The sequence below is a fragment of the Telopea speciosissima genome, chromosome 3 (assembly GCF_018873765.1).
Source record: "Telopea speciosissima isolate NSW1024214 ecotype Mountain lineage chromosome 3, Tspe_v1, whole genome shotgun sequence".
In the NCBI taxonomy this organism is placed as follows: Eukaryota; Viridiplantae; Streptophyta; class Magnoliopsida; order Proteales; family Proteaceae; genus Telopea; species Telopea speciosissima.
Window position 1 is genome coordinate 8,634,866 of NC_057918.1, and position 27,928 is coordinate 8,662,793.

The 27,928-nt window shown below is 38.6% G+C and overlaps 3 protein-coding genes across 7 annotated transcripts; 1 reads left to right on the forward strand and 2 right to left on the reverse strand.

Moving 5' to 3' along the window:
* Window positions 1-481: 481 nt before the first annotated feature.
* LOC122656425 (protein RICE SALT SENSITIVE 3-like) lies at window positions 482-27,611 on the reverse strand. 5 transcript variants are annotated; one of them, XM_043850938.1, is made up of 8 exons: window positions 2,423-2,671; window positions 2,192-2,245; window positions 1,917-2,090; window positions 1,715-1,820; window positions 1,535-1,576; window positions 1,385-1,441; window positions 867-1,205; window positions 482-800 (listed from the first exon to the last, which is right to left on the reverse strand). In XM_043850938.1, the coding sequence occupies exons 1-8, from the start codon at window positions 2,557-2,559 to the stop codon at window positions 585-587; spliced, it is 1,125 nt and encodes a 374-aa protein (XP_043706873.1). In that variant the 5' UTR covers window positions 2,560-2,671; the 3' UTR covers window positions 482-584. The 5 variants fall into 5 exon arrangements, with proteins under 5 accessions (XP_043706873.1, XP_043706872.1, XP_043706870.1 ...); XM_043850937.1 differs by adding an exon at window positions 27,577-27,611 and having other exon boundaries at window positions 484-1,205; window positions 2,423-2,578; XM_043850935.1 differs by adding an exon at window positions 18,413-18,435 and having other exon boundaries at window positions 484-1,205; window positions 2,423-2,590.
* LOC122656428 (RING-H2 finger protein ATL48-like) lies at window positions 17,287-19,975 on the reverse strand. Its single transcript, XM_043850948.1, has 2 exons — window positions 19,815-19,975; window positions 17,287-17,887 (listed from the first exon to the last, which is right to left on the reverse strand). Exons 1-2 carry the CDS (start codon window positions 19,897-19,899, stop codon window positions 17,727-17,729), a joined length of 246 nt encoding a protein of 81 aa, XP_043706883.1. The 5' UTR covers window positions 19,900-19,975; the 3' UTR covers window positions 17,287-17,726.
* Window positions 23,255-27,826, forward strand: LOC122654154 (WAT1-related protein At3g28050-like). The gene is made up of 7 exons (XM_043848131.1): window positions 23,255-23,468; window positions 23,556-23,618; window positions 23,752-23,868; window positions 26,045-26,327; window positions 26,436-26,594; window positions 27,242-27,393; window positions 27,667-27,826. The coding sequence occupies exons 1-7, from the start codon at window positions 23,281-23,283 to the stop codon at window positions 27,824-27,826; spliced, it is 1,122 nt and encodes a 373-aa protein (XP_043704066.1). The 5' UTR covers window positions 23,255-23,280.
* Window positions 27,827-27,928: the final 102 nt, after the last annotated feature.

A 27,928-nucleotide genomic window follows, 5' to 3' on the forward strand; every position in this document is an offset into this window, starting at 1 on the left:
TAAGAGACTGGTCCCTAAATCACTGTCACTTGATTGGCTCTTGGAGCAGATACCCTTTTCACCTCAAAGGCCTGGGTTCAATAGTACTTGCCTAACAATTACTACAAGAATTGGGTGTGGGCCATCCCGGTTTGGTGCTAATGGAAAAAATTTTGCGGCTACACAGGTTGCAGGAATATTGCTGCTATCCGGATTCGTAGCCAAAGAAATGAAATAATTCACTTCCCCTTTGTTCAAAAATATACTCCTAGTTTTAGTAATTTCCAGAATACCTTTTGAATTCCATTTCTTTGCTTGTGAGCCCGAGTAGCAGGAAAGTTCCTGCAACCCAGGTAGCAGCAAAATTCCGTCCGGTATTAACACCTCCCAGACTTCACCTGTTTATCTCCCAAGTTACTGAATATCTCTCTCGCTCTCTCAATACCAGTTTGAATGCACCAAGACATAAAACTACAAATTTCAATATGTACTGAGAGAGTCTTCACTACGAGGATGGCTAAAGAGAACATACAATGAGACTGAAATTAAAAACTACAGGTTAGAACCGGATGTGAAACTTGTAGTCCATTCGATCTGCGAATCACTTAGAGTTCTTTGTTTGGTCTGCTGTTGCTTACATTGAGGTGATGATGGTAATGGTGATGCTCATAATTACTATTATGGTGATGATGATAATGATATGAAGACATGGAACTGCTACCCTCACTTGTCTCTCTCCCTTCTCCATATTCCTCCTCTATCTCTTCCTTGTCCATCTTCTCCTTTCCCATCAATTCCAATGGCTGGTGTGGTGATAAAAGCTGTGTTGGTGTTGATGATTCATAATATTGGGACGATGATGGTGGTGGTGGCTGGTGTGACAATACAAGCTGCGGTGTTGATTCACAGTATCCGGACGAGGATGGGGACGGTGAGGGAACCACAGATGGGAGCTTTGAGAGAAGTGCTTCAAGGCTGCTCATGGATGGAGTGATCTTTACAGGCTGACCATACTGATTGTAAAAGTCGGTTGTCATCGATGTTATTGCCGGCTGGGCGGTGAGTGCTGTATTCCCTGGCCAAGTGTGATCTGCTGCACTGCATCCCAGCTCGCCCTTGAAAGGGAATGCTGAAGATGATGGATGTGGTAGGAGGACACCTGGGATGCTCTCCAGATAATTGAACTTCTTTCTCAGTAGAACAATGTAGCTCAGGTCTTCCACCACCTTGAATACATTGAATGAGGACAGTACACAAGATGGAAAAGTTAACAATTCATGATGAAATTGGTGAATCATAACTCAGGTCTTTCATCACCTTGAATACATTGAATGAGGACACAAGATGGAAAAGTTAGCAATCAATGATGAACTAGAGAGAGAGAGAGAGAGAGAGAGAGAGAGACCTTGTGAAGTGCCCCTAATTGAACAACACCTTCTCTGACTGCAATCAAAGCAATGGTCTGCAGGATTATTATGGGAAGAAATTAGTGGAGGAAAATTTTCATATCTCCAGGAGAGTTGGAAAGGAAGGAATAGAGAGTTCATATATAAACCTTGATGCCACACTGGAACTGAGCTTCCCATGTCCTTGGATGCTAAAAGTTTGAAAGAAAATTTTGAAGAAGGGGAAATAGGAAGTCAGATATGATTTAAAGAGTAACAAAAAGAAACTGGACTTTAGAATGCTTGAAGGTATATATATATATATGCATTAGTATGTTTCAGGTATTTACTGTCTCTCCTTGGTTATTCCATGCAGACAGGAAGTTGATTTCTTGATCACTTGGCTCCTTGAATACCCATTTATGGCTGTGATCTGCAGCCGCTTTTCCAATCAAACTGTCCACAGAAAACCACCATCATTTCAACTGATATTTACCCATGAGAGCATTACTTGAAGAGCTTCTTTTGTTTCACAAATGGAAGTTCACTTACCCTTCTCCATAGTTGTAGATTTCATGAGACATCTTGAAGAAAAGCTCAGGTTGCAGGCCTTTAAGGTGTTGGAATTCATAGTTTCCATTTACAGATGAGTCTGGGCAATTGCCGGACTCGATCTCAGCGGTTGAAGCTGCAAAATTGCAGAACCCATCTTCCCATACTAGTATCCTAGCATATATATATATCTCAACCATGTTAAGTGTCAACTCTGGTGCAATATAACTACAACAAAGACTACTTATGTTTAAAATGAAGATCCAAGTGAATACCAGTTCCTCCTGTTTCCTCTTGATCTATCATAGGCTCCTCCTGGTACATCCCATCTGTAAGAAGCATATAAGATGATATTAATTAGCAAAAATGAAAGGAAAAATAAAAAACATTGTCATCCATGCATCTATGTGTATATCAGATATTAATTTAGTGTTCTAATTCCCTATATGATGTGATGGAAAAATAATCTTTTAGAAGTTTTTGTAAGTTGTTTTTTTTCTCCTCACTTTGGTGGTGGGTAATTTCTAGGCAAGATCCTCCAGAATACAGCATAAACCCATTGAGAGTTTTCATGAATACATAAGCTTCTCAAAGTCTGTTGAAGGAGATGTGTGGCAGCTAATGGGTTAAGCTGTTCCTCCATCAACCTTTCAGATTATTACAACTTCCTCTCTCTCTATAAAAGAAGGAAGCACCCAATGTCCTATCCTCCAAGTATGAGGCAACCAACTGGGACTATACCCACATTTATACCTCTCTCTGATATAGAGAGAGCTTGCTTCTTCTTTTTTTTTGGGTGAAATAGAGAGCTTGCTTCTGAACACTATAATTTATGAACAATATTCCAACTTTTCTTCCCGATTTCCAACTGACCCTTTTTCAATTACCCCACCACCATTCAGAACTGTTTCTCTCCTTCCTTTTATCTATTCCTTATCCCAATTATTAATCAGGAAGACCCAAAATATACACATCAATCACTGAGTAGAATCAGTAGACTCTCTCTCTCTTAAGGGTGTATTCAGTGCATGAGGCTCCCATTATTGCGGGGTCTAGGGAGGGTTATACTGTACGCAACCTTACCTCCTGTTTTCACAGAGATATTGTTTCCAGACTCGAACCGTGACCACTTGATCACAATGGAGCTTTCAGTTTTTATTCCCCAACCCAACCCCCAAAAAATAAAATCCAAACGGACGAACCGGCCAATGATGGGACACTTAGGTGTACTGTTTTGGAAATGGTGAATCTAAACATTACTGAGGAAATTTTCAATATTAAATGATTTTTTTCCTATTCAGGCCTATGCCAAGAATCAGAAGAAAAGGAAAAATAAGAAGTTTTCAGCTTTTAGAGTTCGTTATAATGTGAGCCTGGATCTATCACGTCTCTCTCCCCTCCTGATTCTGAATGACACCTCGGAGTAAAGTGAATCTTGAGATTGATAGTTCATTTTAACGCGCTTCTTTGGAGGAGCATTTGGAGTCTATGCTAAAGTGATCACATTGTGGATCCAATCTTTTTTTTTAATTTAAAATTGCGGATCCAATCTTGGAATATCCTTTTCTTTGCATTCCTAATTGGCAGCCTCCGCCTTCTTCATCCTCCCATCCGCATTACACTAATTAAGGCTATGTTTGGATGTCGAAAAAGAAATTTGAATTTAAGGAGAGAGAGAGACAAATAAATAATTGCATCATCATTATTTTTTTGTTTTCTTTTCTTGGCATCCAAACATAGCTTGCCTAAGGCATCATCGAAGCACCCTAAAAAGGATGACCATAGCATTTATACAGACGAACTCACCTCATTTAATTTGTGGTGGACCATTTAGTTCTTGTTTTTTGCCTTTCTCCTTTGCCTTGTATAAAGCTTTATGGTGCTTCTTAGTTTCTTGCTAATTTAGCTTGAATGCAGACCCGTGGTTGGTGTCAATTGGAAGCCGCCTTGTAAACTGGTATGACCATATTATTTCTCCTCATGTTAGTAGGAATAGTGGACTACCTTACAGGCTCTCACACTCACATTCATCCAAGATGCATAACTACATGGAAAGATACATGACATTATAAGAAATTATCAATGATTTTTTATATAAGAGGATGGGCATTGGTGCAACGATTAAGATCGCTCCATTGTAACCAAGAGATTGCGGGTTCAAGTTTGAAAACAGGCTCTACAAAAATAGGATGTTTATCCTCTCCAGTTCCCAACCCGATTTATTAGAAGCACTTGGGAATTTGACCAAAGAGAAGTTTCACTCTCAGTCATAACTTGAGATAGCTAGGGTTTTAATTTCTCTCCCTCCCTGACACCAAGAAAGTTATGAGCATGAGCTAGCTAGGATCTCGATCTCTCTTTGACCATTCAAAGAAAGAGAAAGAAAATGACCGTAGAAAGTAAAGAGTGAAGTAGAAAAATATTATAATATTTATGTACCAAAATTAACCATCTTACCTACAATTTTGTCAGCTCCATCTATTGACAACGACAGACGTTGCTGTCTTAATAATTTTGCTATTTGGCTTCTTCTCCCCAATTAAGGAGGCAAAAGAAAAAAACCCATGAGAGAGAGATTCAAATGGGTATATGTTTTGAATGTATATAATATAATGTGAAAGTGAATGAAGGTACGACACCATAGACAGAGGGTGAAACAGTAGTAGTGGCGACAGAGTCTGAAGTAGTAGAAGAGAGAAAGAGAGGTGTCTTGGGGTGCATGAGTTTTGGATTTTATGGAGAGGGGTAGTGGACTTGGACTATTATAGTGTGTGTCTGGCTAGTGGTGGGACTAGCTAGCTAGTAGGTTGTGGAGAAATTGTATCCTTGTTTTTTATTTTAATAAAAGTAATAATTTTGTATGTATGGGAAGAGATTGGATCAAATTGGATTAGAAGTAGTAGAGTAGTAGTAGTTATGGGAGAAAAGGATGGCAGGAGTGAGAGTCTGGTTCAAGACAACAGGTGTGGACTGCCCTCATCATGCTCATCCCATCCTTCTCAAACCCTAATACCCACTTGAAAATTTTCAAACTTACACTACTCCAAGTAAAAGCAAAATCATATTAGTATAATTATTTTCATGATTAGGGAGATAGAGAGAGAGATAAGTAGAAAACAAAATCTATAATGACGTAAAAAATAATGGAAATCGCAAATAAACAATTAGACTTAACGATTTACATGGTTTGGTAAGAAGATTGTCTATGTCCACGGTGAAATGAGATCTGTTTCACCATCAAAAGAGAATAGCATTACAGTTGCTTGTCCTCACATCTTTTTCAAATTGATTACAGAGAAAGAACCATCACTGCAAATTTATAGAGAAACCTCATATAAGAATTTTACCGAATACCCATATAGCCCTTTGACCCTTACGATCTTTTAACGGTCCTTCAAAATCAGCACGCAAATCACAGAATACAAAACATCAAACCCCAACAAAAGAGAGAGAGAGAGAGATAGAAGAATACATTATTATTAGCCAAGAGAACACAATATCCAGTAACTGAAACTTTTAGTAGAGTAGAAGCTCTCTGAAATCTTGCATGGCTTCCCTATAGAGGAGGCCAACAGCTTCCAAATTTTTCGTTGGAATGTTGGATTTAGAATGTATGGTATTGTACTTGTTTATTTACTGTATTACTTAATGGGTCCAGAACTAGAGATTTGACTCTATTAGTTACTATAAATTAAGAAGAAACAAATCACTAATTAATTAATATTTATAATATAAATAAAAGAAAAGAAAAAACCAAACAAAGAAAGAAAGCACTAGTGGAATTAAATTAAGGTCTGTTTGGAAAAGGTCCAAAGAAAAAAGGATGATTTTGGTGATATATCCAATAACCTAAATTTCAGTGTTACTTGGGCTGCGGGTCGAATCACATTCTTATCTCTAAAACAAATGATATATTATCAAGATTGGATCAGCTTCTGCTTTCTGCTTTCCACACAGATGAAATGAAATTCACACTTTCCAACAACAAGGGCTAATATAATTTTATATGATTCTTTCTACAATTCTATCTTCCAAAAAACCTCAAAATTAACCTCTTCTGTTTCAGCATGAATGAATACATCACTGATACTCTTGATGCAATTTACAATTATTTCCTGAATTCCACAGTAGTTACCCCTTCAAGCTTGTTTTGAACTATATAAAATAATTGCACTGGGAATTCCATTTTGTGGAAATAGATGCAAATAATGCAGTACTGAATGATGAGAGAACAAAGGGATGAGTGGTGTCATTAAAAAAAAAAAAAATCCTCTATAGTATCCTAATCTGACGATACACTGTAATCTGGACCTAAAAGTTTGACACGTGAAAAATGTGACATCCATTAGTATAGAGTTCAAGAAACAAAATTTGGTCATAATCTCTGACTTCACTTGTAATAAGTAGCTTTAGTGGAGGGCCAGTTTGAAGGAGCCGGTTAAATCTAGGGTAATATGAAAAAGAAGAAATGGAGGGATTTGAAGGTACAAGTGCAAATGCCCAACAGAGAGAGATTTGGAAAGGGCCAAAGGGGTTTTAAAAATTTGAAGGTTTATTTATTGGGAACCATTTAATTAATTTGGTGGACAATTTTGAAGAGAAGTAGGTCAATTCTTGAAAACACTGTCAGTAGAAACTTCCCTTTCCACTGAGAAAAACTCCGAATCATCACGTGAAGACTCATGCTGTTCACAATCTCGGCCTACAAAAGCTTGTGTACCCTCCCCTCCCACCTGCAAATTAATTAAAGAAAATATAGTTACCCTCTCATCTTTCTGTGAGAAGACGAGCGGTTGTAACCCTATTCTCCACTGATAGTACTCATCTCATATTACAACCACGTAAATCTTTGTGATCTATTATTTATAATTTCCATTATTTTTTACATTATTTTAGATTACAATTTTTCTACCAGTACTCACAGTTAAAAGTCTCATTTGATCAAGTAATTAGGTTGATCAAACCTTGATCTACCCTTTACCTTAATGGAGATTAAATTAAAGCTTGTATTTGTGCGTGTGTGGCCTTTGGACCATCAACGTTCTGCAACTCCCTGGCTCGGATTAGTGAAGGAGGGTTACCCTGAACAAACTAATAAAAGGCAGTCTATATACAAACAGGGTCATGTTCAGTTACAACTTTCAACGCATGTCACTTTTTAGCCCAAATAGACCAAACCAAGAACTCATTCTTAACACGGAAACCTGGCCTTTTCAACCATAAACACTATAATTCAATGCATTACCTATTCTAGTATTCTGTACTAGACCAATTTTTTGTTTTATAACTTCTGGTAAAGATGCTAAAATGAAAATTTTCGGACATATATAACCATGAAGGGTAAATAACCATTTGAGAGAGAGAGAGAGGTGTTGGAGGGTTCAAGGTCTTGTATTCCATCACCTGAATTAAGTGTCCTGATTCCAAAGGGTGATAAGAGGTCACCGCAAGTCCACCTTGTACTTTAATTTTTTAAGACTATATAGGTATTTCGGTAATCTCTTGTATAGAGTTTCACTATAAATTTGTAACGAGAGTTTTTTTTTTCTATGCAATCTGAGAGGTGTGAGGACAGATAACTGTAACCCTATTCTCCATTGATAGTGAAACAGAAGAATCCCTTAATCGGAATCCTTCAGTTAATCAAATTAAGTGATGTTAAATGTTGCCATGAGAGTTGAGGCATGAAAGACTGATATTTCAAGTGAACTAGCTAGCTGACTATAATTGTAATAGAAATGATGATGAAATATTGTTGGGGCTTTGGTGATGGTATCTATCTTTTCTCTCTTGAGAATTGAAGTGACTTGCAATCATACATAGATGGAATAGGCATCTAAGCTTTTAAGGGTAGGGACAGGCTGAGTGAGATATGTTGGGTGTGGTGAACCCAAAGGGTATAGACCTTTTTCCTCCTTCAATGACAGAAGGTCCTACTTGAAGCCAATATAGATAGAGATGTTGCATCCTAAATGGAGACCTCCAAAGCCTTGACACAGTCATCCATCAAAGTTAAGATTCATTACCCCTAGCCTCTCCCCTTTCTTTACTTCCATCAAAGTACCAACCATGATGCAAATGGTGGATATCTTCTCTTCCTATTGTCTCCCAAACTCATGCCCAACAACCCAAGTAGTACTAATTGAGTTTTCACCTCTTTGGAAACTTTCCAGAAGGGATTGCACATGGGAATCTAACCTAGTGGGTGAGATGGTCATTGCAAAGTAGGAAACTTGTGGCACCAATGGTGATCTTCCATACTCATACACCACTATCGATCGACTGTTAGCTTCTTGTTCCCTTCCAACCAGGGTTTCACAAATTGGTGAATCGGATTGGGAATCCGTGTATCAGAATCTGCCACGACTGATTCCGATTTCCCCGAAGAGATCAGAATCAGAATTGGATCGAATTATGATTCCTCACCATTCCTCATCAAGCCTATAGACCTGCAAATACACCGAATCAAATCAACAACGTCGACCATTCAAACTATATATGGATACTGAGTTGCAGTAATATGTACTCTTGATCCAGTTGGTGAAAGTTCTTGGCATATGGGCGAATTTAGCTCGCCTCCAGGGAGGCGTGCGCCCAGGGCGTTGCCAGGGGGCATCCAGCGATTGAGTTGTGCCGCACATCTTGGTGCACGCCTAGGGATGTGTGTGGCACAACCCAACAGCTAGCAACACCCTGAGCGTTCTGTGCTCCCTGGAGATGATCCTGATCCCATATGGGCTGACCAATTGGTGGTTTTTTTTTTTTTTTTTTGAGGGGGGGGAGGGACCTATGTTACAATATGGATAGTTGAATCAACAAGGCTAGCTGTCCAAGCACATACCATAGGAATGAACGTACAAGAATACAAATCATTCAGAAAGCAATATCATAGCAATGGTGTTGACTAAATTGAAAAAAGAGGCTGGCACCTTTGTTGACACAACCTCCTTCATCAAAGAAGAGGTTGTTAGCTACTTCGAGAAAACTTCAAGAAAATCATCAGGTATGGTCAGATGGAGTCTTCTCAAAAGGTAGGAGATTTGGTTATGAACCCATTCTCTTTCCTTGGATTACCAAAGGAGTTTGATTAACCATTGTAACTGACTTAGGCTATACAATGGTTTAGTATTTCTGTTAATTCTACATTTATTTGTCTTACTCCCAAGACTTATCATGCTTCAGAGTTTAATTAATGCCCCTTCGTTGCATTGCCTTCGACAATTTGGTTTACAAATTCATTGCCAAAATTCTCACTAACCATCTATACGTGATGGCATGCCTTTCTCAGGGTAGGTCAATTGTGAATGACATTTTGATATACCGTGATAATATAAAATAGGTAAAGAGCGCACTACCTTGTTGCATGTGGTGCACAATTTCCACACCTAGATACAGGGCCGTACGAAATGACCACCACACCCTCAAGGATTTTCGTGCAGCCCCATGTCTAGGCACAGGAACTGCCGCCTGCCCGTCCTACCTGTGTGCTTCCTAACATAGGCAGGGGTGCAATGACCGCCCTACCCACTGCCCGAGCACCCTGCCCAGGTGGGGTAGGATGATCATTGCACCCCTGCCTGTGTGAGGAAGCACACAGGCAAGACGGGCAGGCCGCAGTAGAGGATCAAAATCCCGACCCGGTAGCATTCCTTTCCCCTATAAAATATTTGTATTGTTCAAACTTTTTGAAAATATATACGAATAAAAACAAATATAATTAGCGAATTAAACCCAAATTTCGTACGTAATTGTCCTGAGCTGTGCTGAGAATCACACCATCATTCACCACCAAGCGTGAATCGAAAGCAGTTACGAGAGTAACTTGTTCCTCAAACATGGCAAGCAAGCAAGCAAGAATGGGTCCACCACGGCAGAGGCACCACATGTTCCTTCCTCCATTTATTTTCCCCCGCCTATTAATCCAAGTTGTTGGCACAGTAAAGCTTTGCAGTTTGCACTGTCACTCCACACAGTCCACACTACTCACTGTCTCACTCACTTACAGCCTCACAGAGTCAGTCACACACTGGACGGAGATGAAGAACGACGTGTACTTTTAATTTACTTCGAGTACGGGAAGTGAATGATTCCTAGTGGAGGAGACAGCTTCTGTTTACATGACATGTCACTTTCTAGTTTCTACATCTTTGATAATGACTTCCCACATACCATGTCGCTATTGGTGGGATCATAAATTATCCTCTTCTAAACCTTCAACCCAACCTTCGTCTCCACCATTTCACCCTCTTTTTACCCTTCAAATTTCCTGACAGCAACGCTAGTCACACCTGAGCAGTTTTTGCATATTTTCAAATTTTCATGATTCAATTGCAAGCCACATCATGCCTACCACTACTGTAATTCTAGTTCTACTCATGCGTCATTAAACAACCAAACACTAGAGTTAGGACTATTATTGGAGTGCAGGTTTACACAGAAACTCCCCCCCCCCCCCAATCCCCTTTTCTCTAGACCAAAAGAATCTATTTGACGAGGTTCAAATTGTGAGTAATTCTATTTTTTTCAAAGAAACAGTGCTGAAGGCACGAACTAGTCAATTAAGGCCAGAAGTACATAGAGGAAATTCCATGTGGTTTGGCAAACAGAATGAGAGCGATGTAGAAACACCACAGACTGAATCAGTGGCAGAATCTATGTTACGAAAGTCTTAGACAAAGAACAGCTTACATAAATTGCAGCCAGTAGATCAACCATAGTGTTGTAATGATCTCTACAGAAGCTAATCGCTGTTTAGATGCATATGTCAAGGAGTTCAGGGATGGCGATTTAAGAGAGCATTACGTAAGCATAACATCTTTCGGTTACATATCTAATTGCCATATGAATTCTTTGCATTGTGAAAGCTACATCAAGTTGCTTAATGCTGCTCAGACAAGAAAATAAGGTAAAGCATATAAAGGAAGGCACATGTGCAAATGTTGAAACTGAGACTGGTTCTCTGACCAAGAATTTAGACGGGACTCCACCCAAGGAAAGAAAATAACATATGGGAGGTATGGATCCAATCTGTGACACACAATCTAGTATATACCTAACTAATGACAATTGCCTTGTTTCTTCCAAACTTTCAGTAGAGAAGGACTCAAATGAATACTAATTCTTAGTAATAAAAGACATCATCAACTAACACGACTTGTGATAACATACCCAACAAAAAAGAAATTGAAATCTCTAACCTGTGAGTGCACAGAAACAGGCTTCTTTTTTCCCAGAAAAAAAAGAGGCAATTTTCAACCATTTGACAAGGCAAGGGAAACTTTAAATCAGTAATAACAATGACATTGATGCCATTTTTTACCTTCCTCACTTTTTACCCTCCCACCCCAAATTATTACTTTTTACCTTCCCTCTCTCTTAGAAGATACTGACTAAGTTCTTTCTTGTTTCTGTAATCCAACGTAATTCCCCTATCGACCATAAATAAATAAGTATACATACAGGTCTCCTTAAAAGCTCCTGACAGTAGATTCAACTTCATAGGAATAAGCTGGCAGACAACAGAATGCATGAGGGAGTATACTTCAACAGGGGACCAGCAGCACAAATCGGGTGAGGAATTCCTATGCATATGTTTGAAACTATAACTCCACTTGTGAAGTGGTCCTAAAGCCAACTCTTTTAGAAGTGCATTGGCAATGAAGCACAAAGTTGCAAACAAGATTTTCATTCAGATCATACAGTGTAACCTGAGGTCCCCATTTCTCAACTGACCAATTGGTCTAACACCTACTAGACTACTACTGATGCATCAATCAATAAGATGATGATTGATGCTATAAAATTCATATTCCATGATAAATATGTCCATGTCCAATTGTAGGTACTTACGCCGGCTTCCTTTATTCCGCTCCCAATACCCCCTCTTTGGTAATACGGAACCCACCAACTTCATTCCTCAAAGGAAGATGCTGAAAAAGAACTTGCAGCCTAAGAGCATGCTTGCCTCTATAACAACCAGTGCATAACCTAGCAGGGCATACCCAAGTGATGCCCAAAAAGTCCATAACAGCATAAAGTGATACAAATCCTTTGGACTACTTGCAATCAATGGAAGGGTGGTCCAATATTCTAACATAATTACTAAAAAAGAAACCTGAAAGAATAGGAGAAAGGTTCGAGCATGATTGTTCACTTCCACAACACTACCATCTGACCTTATTTTTTTAGTCAAATTACACATCAACATAGTCAGTCATTTCCTCATCTTAGATTTTGAAAGTAGAAGTGTCAACAATATTGACTTTCATCTTTCCATAGCAATCTTGAGCAACCCACATTCTTTGTGCAAGTCATCCTCAAGAAAAAGCAGGAATGAACTAAATGTCATCTGCCAAACACACTAGATAATGTTTGAAAGAAGGCATATCCCTCTATCCAAGCCTATATTTGGCTTTCTTGAAGTGCTTAGTTGCATACTTTTTTGCCACATCCCTATGTCACAAACAATTTAAATCTTTCTGCACACATTCTCACTATCATAAGTATGATTGGCCATCATAAAGCCTCATACTCAATCAGATCCGCCATAAACGCATACTTTTTTACCTCGGTCGAAGATTTCTCTATGACACCTCCAACCCATCCTCCTCAGGTATACTATATATTTTGTCCCAATATGGGCCCGAAAGAATACCTGACCACTGGCCACCACAATTTATACTGACATGAAGTAAATCAAAAGCTCAGAGGTGGTAACCTGAAGTTTTGAAGACAATTTCTAATCAGATCTGACAATACAAAAACCAAAAATAAAATAGAACCCTAATTTTGGTTACAGGTTTCTGGAAATCCAAGGCAGCAACCAAAACGATAGAAAACAATCTTAGATGATACACAAGTAGTAGCTAGCTGATTTCTTTTTCATTAAGTAACTGTAACAAACCATTACAAATTTACATTCACCACAAATGTTCTTCAGAGCAGGCTATATAAACATGCATATCTAAAATAACAATTCTACCCCCAAAGAAGATGCTCGTTGCAATATAGAACAAGACTTCATGCATAGAACTGAACAAGATTCAAATGTGAACAAATTACAGGGGCTCATGGTGCTGGATGCCAAGTTCTAATTTTTATCTTCCCAACTCTGTGATAAGTTTTTCTTGCTAATTATCCAAAAAAAAAAAAAAAAAACAAATCCACTCCTTTAGCTTTTCCTTTCCTCTCTAATGCAACCAAAGGCATATAGGTGCAAAAATGAAATTACGATCTAGGGGTATTTTGGTCTTCTCTCTTGGGTTTTTCTAGGCCTCACATGGCCTTCCTTACGGTGCAATGATCGAACAGATTCACCCAAGGGGAGCAGATAGTCACATTATTATGCAACAATGATTCAGGAGCAAATCAGATTTGTCCATTATCGGGGAAATTTTGTAAATACTACTCAATTAAGGCAGTTTGCTTAGAAAGTCAACAAATTTCCTGGCTAGTGTATAATTAGTTAGTATTAATTAGACTAGTAAGTTGCGAGTGTCATTTGAAGGCCCAAAGTCAAGTCTTAAATCACTTAACTGTTTAGTTTCGGTTCTCCACCAACAACTCAGCCTTATCCCAACTAAATGGGGTCAGCTAAATGGATTCATTCAAAACACAGTAGGGAAAACTGAGGGAAAGAGAAGTAACAGGAATGAAGAATAAAAATGAAGAAATGAGAAAAGAAAAGAAAAGAAAAGTGAGAAATGGAAAATGAAAAATGAAAGTAAGAGGAAAGAGGATAGCTCAGGAAATCAGGATAATCTCAGCTACATGGTGTCGACAACGTGGATCCTTGCTCTCCAATAGACGCTATTTAAGATCATACTTGGTACAAGACCCAGACTATGCATGTTCACAACTTCACCTATGGTCATATTAGGCCTACCTCTAACTCTTTTAGCTCCTTCAATCGGAATCAGATCACTCCTCCTTACTGGGACGCCCCCAGGCCTCCGTTGCACATGGCCAAACCACCTCAGATGTCATTCTCGGAGCTTGTCACTGATCGAGGCAACTCCCACATCAACTCTAATACGTTCGTCCCTCACTTTATCCTTCCTAGTTTTGCTGTACATCCATCTTAACATCCTCATCTCTGCAACATATAGCTCCGTTATATGGCACTGCTTAACTGCCCAACATTCCGCCCAATACATCATAGCAGGTCGGACAATAGTCCTGTAGTACTTTCCTTTAAGCTTTAAAGGAATGTGTTGGTCACACAGTACTCCGGTCGCACCTCTCCACTTCGGTTCTCCAAGATACCATTTATGTTTATACCTAGGAATTGGGTAACTTGGTCGATCAAATTTTGGGACTAGAGAATTGCATGCCAATCAATCTCCCACAATACTTGCTCTTCAGAGTTCACTGTTGAAACAAAGTTTTGCAACTACTCAAGGTTCTATAATTCATATCCTCCCCCTCCCTTTCCACTTTCTTCAGCTGTCTACTCGAACATCCCTCAACTCAAGATCTATAGTAACTTCTTTCTCAACCCCCCCCCCCTTTTCCCCTTCTTCCAACTGTCTAGTTGAATATCCCATTTGTCTCAAAAATAGATCCGGTACCATCTTCCAAATTCCAACCGAATCAATCAAGTTGTACATAGCTATTCAATATAATTTAGACTCAGCGCCTTGTTTTTCAGAACAAAAATAGGACATTTAATCTCTTCATTTTCCCTTTGTTGGTAATAAAGGAACAAAATTGTAATAAAGCTACACTTAATGTCATCGGTAAATAACCTAACAAATGTCCCAACAGAGAAAAGTGTGTCCATAATGTTTCCCACTATTTTTCCCATTCACAAAACTATATTCATTTAATTCACATAAAAGAAAGGTTTACCGACTACATCCAAACCATCATGTGGAAGATACCTACATTTACATCCCTGACCTAGACAACAAATAATATCATATAAACTCTTACAGAATATCATTTTCTAAGAACCAGACACTGACAAAAAAAAAAGCATCAGAGATTCACATGAGAAAAGCACCATTCAATGTGCTTCAATTTAACTAACACTTGATAGCTAACAAATTTCCACAACTGTGGCAAGGAGAAAAGGGTGTGCGGTATAAAGGACCCAAGTTTCCCCTGCTTTGACCACATCCATTATGATATTGTTCAGTAACTTTGAACACATCCATTATGATATTGTTTCCGTAACCTCTACTACAAACTTCATCACCTCATGGAACAAAATGAAATTTCCTTAATGGCTGCAAAGGTAAAGCTGACAACAGAACAACATGAGTCTTAAATTCTCTCAGTAAAATTTCTCCAATCCCAAAAAATCTTTGGTGCTAATCAAATGAATTTTTATTAGTGAATGAAAAGAAGAAAAACATTTTTAAACCCAAGCAAAGGGTGTATAGGAATCATTCCTATCAATAAACAGTACCGATACAAAAATAGAGAAAATATATAAGAATTTACCATCCATGTTGTATCTACCTATTGAGGAGGCTCTTGGAAAGATATAGAGATAGCAAGAAGGATCTCCATATGGTCTTTATTGACATGGAAAAGGCCTATGGCCGAGTCCCTAGAGATTTAATCCAGCATGTTCTAGGGAAGCGAGGGGTGTCGAGTAAATATGAGGATGTAATTAAGGATATGTATGAAGGCGTGATGACTAGTGTGAGATCTGCAGGAGGTCAGGGCAACAAATTCCCAATTACCATTATGTTCCATCAAGGATCAGCCAAGCCCTTATCTTTTTGCGCTTATCATAGACGACCTAACCAAGAGCATCCAAGACGAGATCCCATGGTGTATGCTCTTCACCGATTATAACGCTTTGGTGGATGAGACAAAAGCAGGGATTAACGTTAAGCTAGAGCTATGGAGATCAACATTGGAAACAAGAGGCTTACAGATTAGTAGATCAAAGACGGAGCATATGATGTGTAATTTTGGCCACAGTATGATGAATAATGACATGGTGCAAATTAAAGAAAGAGAGATACCGCAAAGTTACTATTTTAGATATTTGGGGTCAATTAAAAATAAAGAATGTGACATAGAGGATGATCTTTCACTGAGAATTAAAGTGAGATGGATGAACTGGAGAGGTGCGTCCGGAGTGCTGTGTGACTGATGTATGCCTCTAAAGCTTAAATGAAAGTACTTTAGGATTGTTATATGACTGACTATGATGCATGGGGCAAAATGTTGGCAGTTAAGAAGTGTCATGTTGAGAAGCTATGTGTAGCAAAGATGAGGATGTTAAGATGGATGTGCGGAAAAGCTAGGAAGGATAAAGTAAAGAATGAACGAATTAGAGCTGACTTGGGAATTTCCCCGATCAATGACAAGCTCTGAGAGAGTCGTTTGAAGTGGTATGGTCATGTTCAGCGGAGGCCTAGGGACGCCCCAGTAAGGAGGAGTGATATAATTCCGATTGAAGGAGCTAAAAGAGCTAGGGGCAGGCCTAAAATGACCACAGGAGAAGTTGTGAGGAAGGACATGCATAGTCTAGGTCTTGTACCAAGTATAACCTCAGATAGAGCCTATTGGCGGGTAAGGATCCATGTAGCGGACCCCATTTAGCTGAGATTCTCCTAACTTGTTGGGTTGTGCCTCTTTCCTATTACGTTCATCTTTCTTTTTTCTTCTATTGTCCGTCTTCAATTTTTCATTTTCCATTTTTCATTTCTCATCTCATTTCCCATACCTCTTTTCCCATCTCTTCATTCCCCTTTTGTTGTCTAGACCTCAGTTTTTCTTACTTTGTTTTGTTTGGATCCATGTAGCCAACCCCATTAAGTTGGGATAGGCTGAGTTTGTTGTATTGTATCTAGTTTCAGCTACAACAAAAAAAAAATTATTGTGATGGGACACCAAATATTCTATTTAGTTTCATTGTGAGAAATGACAACTAGTTCTGACCAGCTTTACCAGAGACCTAAACAAGCAACAGACGGCATAGATATGGCCCTCCAAAGCAACTGCATAATATCATAGTTCAAATGCAAAGTCCAAAGGCCCAAAAAACACAGTTCAACAAGGAAGTTTATAAGCTAAGCCACGGAGAGGTATGAACACCTAGAAAAGATTCTAAGCTAAGTCACGGAGAGGTAGAAGCACCTAGAAAAGATTCTAAGCTAAGTCACAGAGAGGTATGAGCAGCTAGAAAAGACCACTATCAGAGGATCTCAACACTTTCAGAACTTGTCATTTTATCTTTAGAGCAAACAAAGGAGCCAGTTCCAATACAATGAGTATAAACCAAAGCATACCATCAATTTCTACTACATGTTAAAAAGATGTCATCTGGAAGCACATATTGGTTTCAAACAGACACGTTCAGTTAAAGACATCCCTACAATACTTCAAAAGTGGTCAGCAACACAGAGTATAACAATAAGGTCCTTATCTATTCCAATTCAGCCATTCATCCTCGTGGCAATCCTGAAATGTTAAATTTTCAGTAGTATCTTCAATAACAATCTATGAGTACAACTTCCTCCGATATAGTAATGAGATTTTATTTTCAAAGAAAATAAAAAAGGTGAGATTTGGAGCCCACCATGGAAAGAATGCTTCTTTAAGATAAGTTGCAACACTGCACCAAGACTCTTCATACAGAAGTAGCGGCACCTGGCGAACTTCTTACTGGGGCAGCACCTATAGGCGTGAGTGTTGGATGACATGTTTTGTTCATATTGGCGTCTTTTTCCCAATTAAAAAGGAGAATGATTCTCTACATTATTAAAAAAACCACCTATATAATGGAAGAAAACATAATAAAAACCAGTGAGGAAGTTTTACACAGTCAGATCCATTTCCTGAAAACTATTAAAATTTCTCCCCATAATAGTAAGCAGTGCCAACCATCAAGGCAACGGTGGCTCCTTGGACAACTACACGAGCTCTCATTAACTTCTGACCCAAGTGAGAATTTCCTTGTCTGAAACTGATTAAGCCAGCTGTCAGTACCCCTGCAGTAAGAAATGCACCTGCAATTCATACGACCATCAAATGAATATAAAGTGGATGGTAGAAGAAGAATGCAACCAATGTATAATAATATGTCCAGTAAGCCAAACTTTCAGCTCTAAAGTCAGAGTTCGACAACTTTCAAATGAAGAAAAAAAGACAATGCAGAGATCAGCGTATGGTATATTGCCTGTTCCTATCCAATTTAAGCAAATTGGCTAGTGGCCCAAAGGGGCACTAGACATTTCAACAATTAAAACCACTATGCAACGAAACACAATAGCAATAAGTTCTTTATCAAGAATAAGAACCTTGGGGAATATAAATACTTCATAACTTGCACAAGGACTCCTTCAGAGAAAAACTAATACTAAAAAAATGAGAGATCAGATGAAATACTCATCACAAGTAATGGGATGAGTACTATGAGAAAAAGAAAAAACACACACCTCCGGATGGGGAAGTGATACTGAATAATATAACAGTTACAACTGATGTATGTTTGTTTGCCAGGAAAAACGAATAAGACAAAAGTAATGATAAAATCTCTCTCTCTCTCTCTCTCTCTCTTCTTCATAATCTCTCTTTCTCTCTTCTTTTTCTTTTCCTTTCTTTCCTTGGCAAACAAATATGCCCTGATAGAAAAGATGAGAATAAAATAATTCATAAAACTTCGGACCTCTTTCTTCAGGCACAGTAACACTTCAATTGTTGAAAAGGAACTTACATTTATGGGACCCTCTATATCATGTCTTAGGCAGAACATAAAAAAGGACCCAAAAGCATTTTTTCCTGTTTAAGTATTATCTGGGCCATTTGCAGTGCATGCTATAAATCAAGGACATTGTTAGGACTACATGACTGTTAATTACCCTTCTTTTTTTATTTATTCCGGAAGCCCACTGACTCCCAATTATTTAGCAATATGGGGTAACAAGCCGAGGTAAAGGATTGTTCCAAAATTCGCAGCACATATAAAGACTACGCAACCATGGCTGGACTGAAGCTCTGTTGAGTTTGTTCCTAAGAGCTCGAACTATTGGGCAGAGGCACTCACAAGTATATGAGGTGAGGAAAGACTTTAGGGGTAACCGATGTGGGACTATTTTCTCAACACTCCCCCTCATGTGTAGGCAGGATGGAACTGCATAGATGTGCACGGATAGAATAGAACAGACCAGAAGCAGGATTCGGATCTACTTTGATACCATGTAAATATCCATCCCAAAAGCTTGAACTATAGGGATAGAGGGACTCACAAGTATATGAGGTGATGGAAGGCTTTGGGGTAACAAGGAGGTACTATTCCCCGATATAATCGAGCTTTTATAGCTCTCTATGTGCCAGGGTGGAATGCATTCGCAGGAATACAGAAGAAAGGACTACAGGATTGGAACCATTGATCTCTACTTCTACAATATCTCCTAGGTCCCTGTTCTGAAAAGCCTGAGAGGGAGTACCAGTCCTCATTGAAGAAGGTAATAAGATTCTCTATACGTGCTTCCCTCAGTTCTCCATCCCTCTATGTTCACTTTTCATGCCAAGACCCAGTCCATTTCTTGGCTTTTAATTCCCATTCTTTTCTCTCACTATTTTGAAACATATCCTTCCCCACCCTTCAATTCAGTTTGCATCAATTTCGTTAAAATATCACCAAAATAAAGCGAAATTAAACATAACCGACAGAGGGGAATGAAGTGAAACACTGCGGTTTGTAAAGAAACATCAGAAAGTGAAGCATATCAATCAACATCATACAATTAGGGCTTCCCTGCCTTTTATTAAACAACAGCCCATCTTTCAAGGTGGATTGCATGGAGGAAGGCACATACTCAATTGAGACTTTCCCAAAGTTCCCAGGAGCTCCAGCGTACAAATCGATTAGAATTGAAATCAGAAAATTCACAATTTTCTACATGAAAGTAAATGCAGAAGCGGATGAATTACCTATAGGCACGAAAGGGTTCTTGACGCGCTTCTTCTGATTAAACAAGTCTTCTATTTCGGATTCTGTTGTACCCATCTTTTCCATTAATCGAATAATGAAAAATCAGATAAGAGACGCGAACCAGGAAGTCTGGAACAGCTGAGATCAATAAAATAGAGAAAGCAGAGCAGAAGGCGGACAGCAACTACGTGCCTTCGGCTGCGCCGGACATCTATGTTTGGGTAAACGGAGAGTGTCATTACCAATTTACCATTCATTGCTCTCCAACTTCCACGCTCCTGATCGAAGATCGTCAAATTCTACGCATGGGTTGGGCTGCGCTCGTGAGTCGTGATTCTTATTACTGCGCTCATAAAGTTGTGCCGCTGACCACTAACCACTGTAGTATGGGTGTACTTTACTTAAATACCCTCTCGTGTATTGACGACATTCATCACCCTGATGTCTATGCGCACCATGGTTTAGTGAATGGTATCGGATCGAATATCGGTCATCTGCATAGATCGGTCGTATCAAACAAATTCATTCTTGGGTTTTTTTTTAAATAAGCTTTTTTGACTATTTTACCACTTGTTCATACTGTTCCACCGATATAATATCAGCAAGGTATCACTATCAATCATCGTCAAAATCGTACTATATCAGTCCTATTAGACGATCCGATTCCGATACTTCAAACCATGATCCGCACTCTCATGAACTCCTCAATTTTCTCTTTCTTCTAGGCTTACCTGGGTGACCTTTTTTTTCTGTTACGAGGCTTACCTTATGGTCACCTAGGTATTATTTTGTGGTATAGACATGGTTTTAGCCTTTTAGGTATCGGTTTGGTGTCGGCCGACATTGATATCAATACCAATTCAATATAGGTCATTAACATAGTACGAACATACGATAAAAAATTTAATAAATAAAAAGATTAGTATCCATTCGATATAGTTGATACAAACCGATATGGGTCATGATATCAGTTACAATACTAATACGGTCATACCAAAGCGATACCAATACCTAAAACCATGGGTATTGAGACAACCGTACGTCCGTGCCCAACCCCCAAAAGAATCTCCATTCCTCTTCTCACCTCTCTTCAGATCCCTATTGGTCTGGCAATGGGTACCCATCCAACGGTCACCTCGTTAACCCAACATCATTAAAAGGTAAGATGTACCGTAAGAGTAAGGATTTCCTACCAAATTAAGTAAATGGGGAAGGTAAAGGTAAGTCAATCTTGCCCTCAATCTTTCATTGTCTTTATAGGGATAATTAGATATTTTATATAATTTCGTTCCATATAATACAAGGCTGTGGGTTGCCAAATCTGCAAAATTTTTCACAAAAAAAAAATCTGCAAAATTTTATTATTAAGTTTTTTTTTTGGTAGAGATTTTATTATTAAGTAGTAAATCCCATTTTCCTATACATATTTTCCAATATTTGTCACAATGTGATGGTATCTTTTTTTTGTTTTTTTTTTTGGTAAAGAATCTGATTCTATCGAGTGTCAAATCAAAATAGAGAAAAATATCAAAAAATACATATCTTTTTTTTTTCGGTAATTAAAAAAAAAATACAAATCTTATATACCCCCAAAAAATACAGATCTTTAAACTATTCTAGACCAGTATGATGGTTATCGTTTTTCTCATAATATAAAGACTATTTACTTCTTACATATAAGATATAACCAAAACTTCAAAACGGGTTACAACCCCCCTTATTTGCATATGACTCAAGGTCCTGCTCCTTATTTCAAAATTTTACTGCAAATCAGGCTCGCAGTTAAAGAATTGGAATAATTCACTTTCTCTTTTATGTTAACAAATACCCTCATAAGATTTAGGCCTGATGTGGTATGATTTATATTTCAATGTCATGGGGTGATTCTATTTCAAAAATTATTTGGTTTTATACTTTTATTTCTATACCTTACTTCAATGAAATAGAAATCAACTTGAATAGAAATTTTGAATAGATGACGAGTTGTTTCAATTTTGAAATTAAAATTGATTTTACTTCTATTCTTTAGTGTGTATATGGTTATTTTGATTGACAAAACAATAATTTCATATTAAAGATAAAACATCACCCTTCTTCTCTCCATGTTGGTCTCACCACCATCTATGCCCAACCTTCCACCGTTGCCATCTCTCCATTGCTATCGTCACCACCACCACTTCCTTCCCACCTCTCCCCCACCCTTGCACCCATTCCCAAAGAAATATAGAAAATTTATTCTCAAAAATTGAACTATCAAATAGATTTCTTATTTTTAAAATATTTTTGATTATGCAATCAAAATAATTTCAATTTTTTGACTAAAAATCTATTCACTATTTCATGAAATCAATCTTTTTTTTTTTTTTGGGATAGAAATAAAATCAATCTTAAATCATACCAAATATGGCTTTACCAAATACCCTTCGAGATATACTTTTTTTATTTCTTTTCTGGGAGCCTGGGTAGCAAAATTTCGTGGATCCAGGATCATCCAGTTGACCCCACCCATTATTTTCTTAGGACCTTAGTTGTCTCTAATCATTACCCAAATCAATTGAGATTTTGAATACGAACACAACTATCGAGAATTTCTTATCCTCTCCCTCTGCCAGTCCGTAACTAATCATTTTCATAGGACCTATCTGATTCGGTCCTGGATCTCAGCCCACAAAACCAGTTTGATAGGTGAGAATGCCCAGAACTATATTAATCTACACCAGTTCATTATTCTTGGGTGGGATAGTAAGATCGTAACATTCCATCATGCTTTTGGACCGATGTCTCTGACAACCCACTCCATGGCGGCCTTCACTCCGGACCACTCAAGCACTAGGTAACCTTTCCATAGGTCGCCCCTGTCTGTGCCCCGATCCATAGACATGGCAACCCGCTCTGATACCACTGATACGATCCTGAATCTCAGCCCACAAAATTGGTTCGATAGATGAAGTTGCCCAGGACTATATTAGCCCACACCAGAGTTCATTACTCTCCACTGTGAGATACCCACCAAAGTTTATTACTCTCGGGTGGGACAACAGGATCATAACACTATCTAACAGATACGCCTCTCCCAAGATCCGTCAGGTTTTACTCCTAGAATCTCATGATCTCCTAAAATCTCTCTTTGTCTCCTGTAAAATCTTTGTTCTACTTCTATCTCTATATATATATCGATCAAATGTGGACACCTATATCATCTAACAGATTCTCTCTCTTACCACCTCGTTGCTCCAGGGGCTAAGTACGGGCTCATGTGGTAGTTGATAATAAAAACAACATCGATCTCATCAACAAATGCTTTCTAATAACGAATCATCGATGATATATAGATGCTTCTTTCTTTTAATTCCCCTATATATATATATAAAGAATATGAAAATATATTAGAGAGAAACTACATAATTAATTCCGGTTCAATCTGTGTCGTCTTTGATAGAGAAACAGAGAAACAGAGAAACAGAGATGGCGTTGAGGCGTGGTTTGTATGAAGTGGTTCCATTTGTAGTGATGGTGATGGTGGAGTGTGGCGAAGTAGGCATAACCACAGTAAGTAAAGCTGCCATGTCAAGAGGGATGAGCCACTTTGTCTTCATCGTCTACTACAATGCTCTCGCCACCCTCATCCTTCTTCCTTCTTTCCTCCTCCGCAGGTCTGCTAGCTCTCTCTCTCTCTCAAAATCTCTTTTTTCTTAATTTCACTCATGATTTAACTGTACTTTGATTATAAAAATTTGCAGAAACAAGCGGCCTCCTCTCACCTTCTCCATCCTTTGTAGATTCTTCTTCCTGGGCCTGATTGGGTAATACAAGTGGCGGGTTTTGCTCAGATTTTTTTCATTTCTTGACCCCTTTTAGTTATTTTTTTCGAAAGAAAAGAAAGAGCGAGTGTAGGATAATATATAATCTTTAACTTTGGGGTGGCATGGCATGCAGGATATGTTTGAGGCAGATCTGTGTGTTCACTGGTGTGGGGTTGAGCTCTCCGACACTTGCATCGGCGTTGGGTAATCTCATCCCAGCTTTCACTTTCGTCCTTGCCGTCATTTTCAGGTTTGGTCCATCCATCTATAAACTCTTTGCCCATTTCACTACTCATGTCTAATAACATGCATGTTAATTGTTGTAACGAGGCCGTGTTTTTTTAAACGGCAGTCCAACCCTGAGTCCTCTATGCTCAGCCCAAGCCCAACCTGGCCCTGATTGACCTTGATCAGGTTAGATTGGCCGGGTTGATCCTTATAGATCCTGATTCTATGCATTAAAAAAAAAAAAAAAAAAAGAGACAAATGCTTGGTATCGCATCTTGAACATATATAGTTTTGCATCACAATTCTATAGAAAATGAAAGCCTTTGGTGAGATGTTATCTTACATTTTAACCCAAAATGTTAAATACTTTTGTCAACTTTTGTTCAATAGATAATTACTTCTTTTTTTTGGGTAAATCAGAAATCTATATATTGATGATAAGAGTGCATATTAGCCAAGGCTTTTTCATTTACACACAAATAATGAACCTAAAGAGTGGAATTAGGTCAAACTGTCATACACACTAATGAGTCTTCCTGGCAAGGGAATGAGCTACCCCATTTGCTCCCCTCGAAAGAAAAGAAAAATTACATTCAATTAAAAAGAAAGAAAAAAGACCCACTTGATAGTGCATTAACAGTTGAAATCATTTGATGAGTTGTAACTTGTAACCACTTGATAATCAAGACTTACTTGATGAGTTTTGACTTTTATAATCAAGACCCACTTGATGTGCATTAATGGTTAAAATCAATTGGTGAGCATACAGTTTCCAGCGGTATCGTCTTCTTCGGCAAAGGCTACCGTTGGAGAACAATTCAGCCTCGGCGTGGATGTCAATGAAGGGTCTTCATGGTTCCTATATCACTCAATTTCATCAAAATAAAAAAACATATGCAACCTTCCATACCTAATAACGAGCTCAACATGAACTTCAAATCTGTGATGAACAGGAAGAATAGCTTGGAAAACAAATCTTAGGGAGCACGAAACAGATATCAACCGGCCTTCATTAGAGAAACCTCCACCTTGCCTTGAGAAGTCCATGCAGAGACCAACGCTTTGGTCACAGCCTGATTGCGATGAGGCTTACCTGGAAAGACACATCTCACTAGAGAATTATTCCAGGCTATTGCGGTGTTATCCTTATATTCGTCCCCTACCACAAACTTGTCTTCGTCATCTTCATCTGCGTCTGCGTCTGCGTCTGCCTCCATCTTAGAAACGTCCATCTTTTCTTGAACATTCCGTATCGAATTATTCCAGGCTACTGCAGCGTTATCCTCAAATTCACCCCTACCATGAAGTCGTTTTCTCCTTCATCTACATCTTCACCTTCACCTTAGCTAGTGCCTTCACCTGAACAACTTCCAATGGTCATAGTGATTCACTCATAAGTAGGAGAGAAGCAAAATACTCGCTAGGAGGAGAGAAAACACTCACAAGGAGGAGAGAAGCAAACATTCACTAGAGATACCAGTTATTCGGACTTCTCAATAGATAATCACACTCTAAACAAAAAAATTTAAAAGATAAAGCATAATCTTACACAGGGCAGGGCTGAGATCAACCCAATGTCTCAACCCTAGCCTAGCCCGACCCTAACCTAGGGTTTGAAAATTTCAACCCTAACCTACCCTTAAGGTTAAAAAATCTAGCCTAGGCCCTGTTCAGACTCGAGGCAGGCTCGGGTTGACAAAGTGAAACATACAACCCTAGATTGGAGTCTAATAGACTCAACCTATAGGGTGCATCGTTGTGGACTAATCGGTGCAAGATTAAGGGTGTGTCAATTATGATCTGGAATTGATTAAACCAAATCGAAACTGGCAGTTTAAATTGAATTGAACCATAAATAATTGGTTCGATTTTGATTTCAAAATCTAATAATTGATTCGGTTTCAGTTTTAACTGAGAAATTGTTAGGAAAGAGATTATGGAAACAGATTAGGAAATGATTAGCTTCAATCAATTTCTAATCAATTTTGATCTGGGAAATTGGAACCGATTAATAATAGATTTGATTTGGACCCTTGTATACAAATCGTGATTTGTGAAACCTTCTTCCGTGCTTCATTGGCTTGGCATGAAAGATTCTATTTCATGACATGTCAATCCTTGCCCAACATTTTGTTATTTCATTTTCTTAATTGTATAGAAATTTAATTTAGGCGTGGTGGTGACTGGTTACTAATTAGGATGGAGAAGGTAGATTTGAGAAAGGGAAGCAGTCGAGCAAGAGTAATGGGGACCATAGCATCCGTAACTGGAGCCTTCATAGTGACTCTATACAAGGGCCCACCAATCATCATGATCAAAGGGACGACAATACCTACAGGAGCTTTGGACCCATCCCATCATCATCATGATCAACTCCCGAATTTTCATTACTCTTCAGAGCCAAGTTCAGCTAACTGGGTGTTCGGAGGCTTTTTCCTTATACTCACTTGTATCTTCTCTTCTCTTTGGAATATACTTCAGGTGAATCTATCTAATATTTCCTTCTACCTCACTCATTGCAACTCTTATAATTAACCCCAACTGCTAAAATTACGACATGGGTTTTAATATCTAATTTTTTTTTTTCAGGCAGCAACAGCGAATGAGTACAGAGACAAGGCCACCGTAATATTTTTTTACTGCTTTTTTGGAACCATACAATGTGCTGTGGTCTCTCTTTTCGTAGAAAAAGACATTAGTGCTTGGAAACTCAAGCCTGATATAGAGTTAATAGCTATTCTCTACTCTGTAAGTCAATTTTTCCCTGATAAATAATATTCCTTTAATTAGAAAGAGTTTCCCTTCATTCCATGGCTATCATCAGTTAATACCCTCGGATTGTGTTTAGGGAAACGGTAATTTCGACTTCATAAATAAGAGGCGGGGAAATATAATGATGACACAAGACTCCAATCATGGGGTCACATCACATTACCGTGAAAAAGATTTCTTCCTTCCTAACATAGTCTAATGTAGAGAAAGATGAATCTCTTCGTCGATGGTGATTTGACCTTGTGATTGGAATCTTATGCCATTGTTAATTTCCTCCCCATGTTGTATGTATGGATCGAAAATATCTTTCTCATTGCTAATCAAAGGGCTAGATGTCCTGACCATGAGTGGAGAGAAACTGGTTTTATAATTCGAAGAAAGTAATCAAAACAAGAAATCTTTATATGATCCACATAGCTAAAGAATGGTATTGGTTGATCACAACTCAAATTTGGGACTCAAATTCAATCATATATCCTTCAATATGTATTAGTATTTTTGCTCGTATATTAATTATGCTCTATGATTTCATGTCATTAATGAATTTTTCCCTATATTAAGGTGAAATATACTCCAAAAAAAAAAAAATGATACAAACACTAAAATATATAAAAATTTTGTAGGGTATAATAGGGGGAGCAGCGTCAAGCGCTGCCGTAACGTGGTGCTTAAGCAAGAAGGGACCTCTATATGTGGCCATGTACAAGCCCATGGGGATCGTTATTGCAGTTATCATGGGAGTTAGCTTCCTTGGTGATGTTCTCCATATTGGAAGGTAGGTTTCTCTCTAATTCGGCTCTTTTCCAGTCGTGGCGGGAGCTGGAGGATCCAACCCAGCAAAACAAGGGGTGTTTGGGTCATTTCACCGGTAGGACACCTGTCCCCCTTGTTTTTGCTAGGCTGGATCCTCCAGCTCCCGCCACGGCCAGAGGAGAGCCAGGTCCCTGTCTCTCTCTCTCTCTCTCTCTCTCTCTCTCTCTCTCTCTCTCTCTAGCTAGTTAAATTAGCTTCATCACTGAGTACTATTTCATTAATCTTTTGTATACAGTGTGATCGGAGCAGTTATAATAGTTCTGGGGTTTTATGCTGTGATGTGGGGACAAAACAAAGAGGAGAACATGGTTGATGAAGACAATGTTGCTCCAGACTCTGCAGGAACACCCACTCTTAAGGACCCTCTCTTGCCAAGCAAGATGGGAGCCGTGTAAGAGAGTCTTTATTTCCGATCTCACTGTCCAAGAACCCTCTTATAGTCTTATAAGTGGATGACTGAAACCGATCACCAATCCAAAGATATTAATAACCCTTCA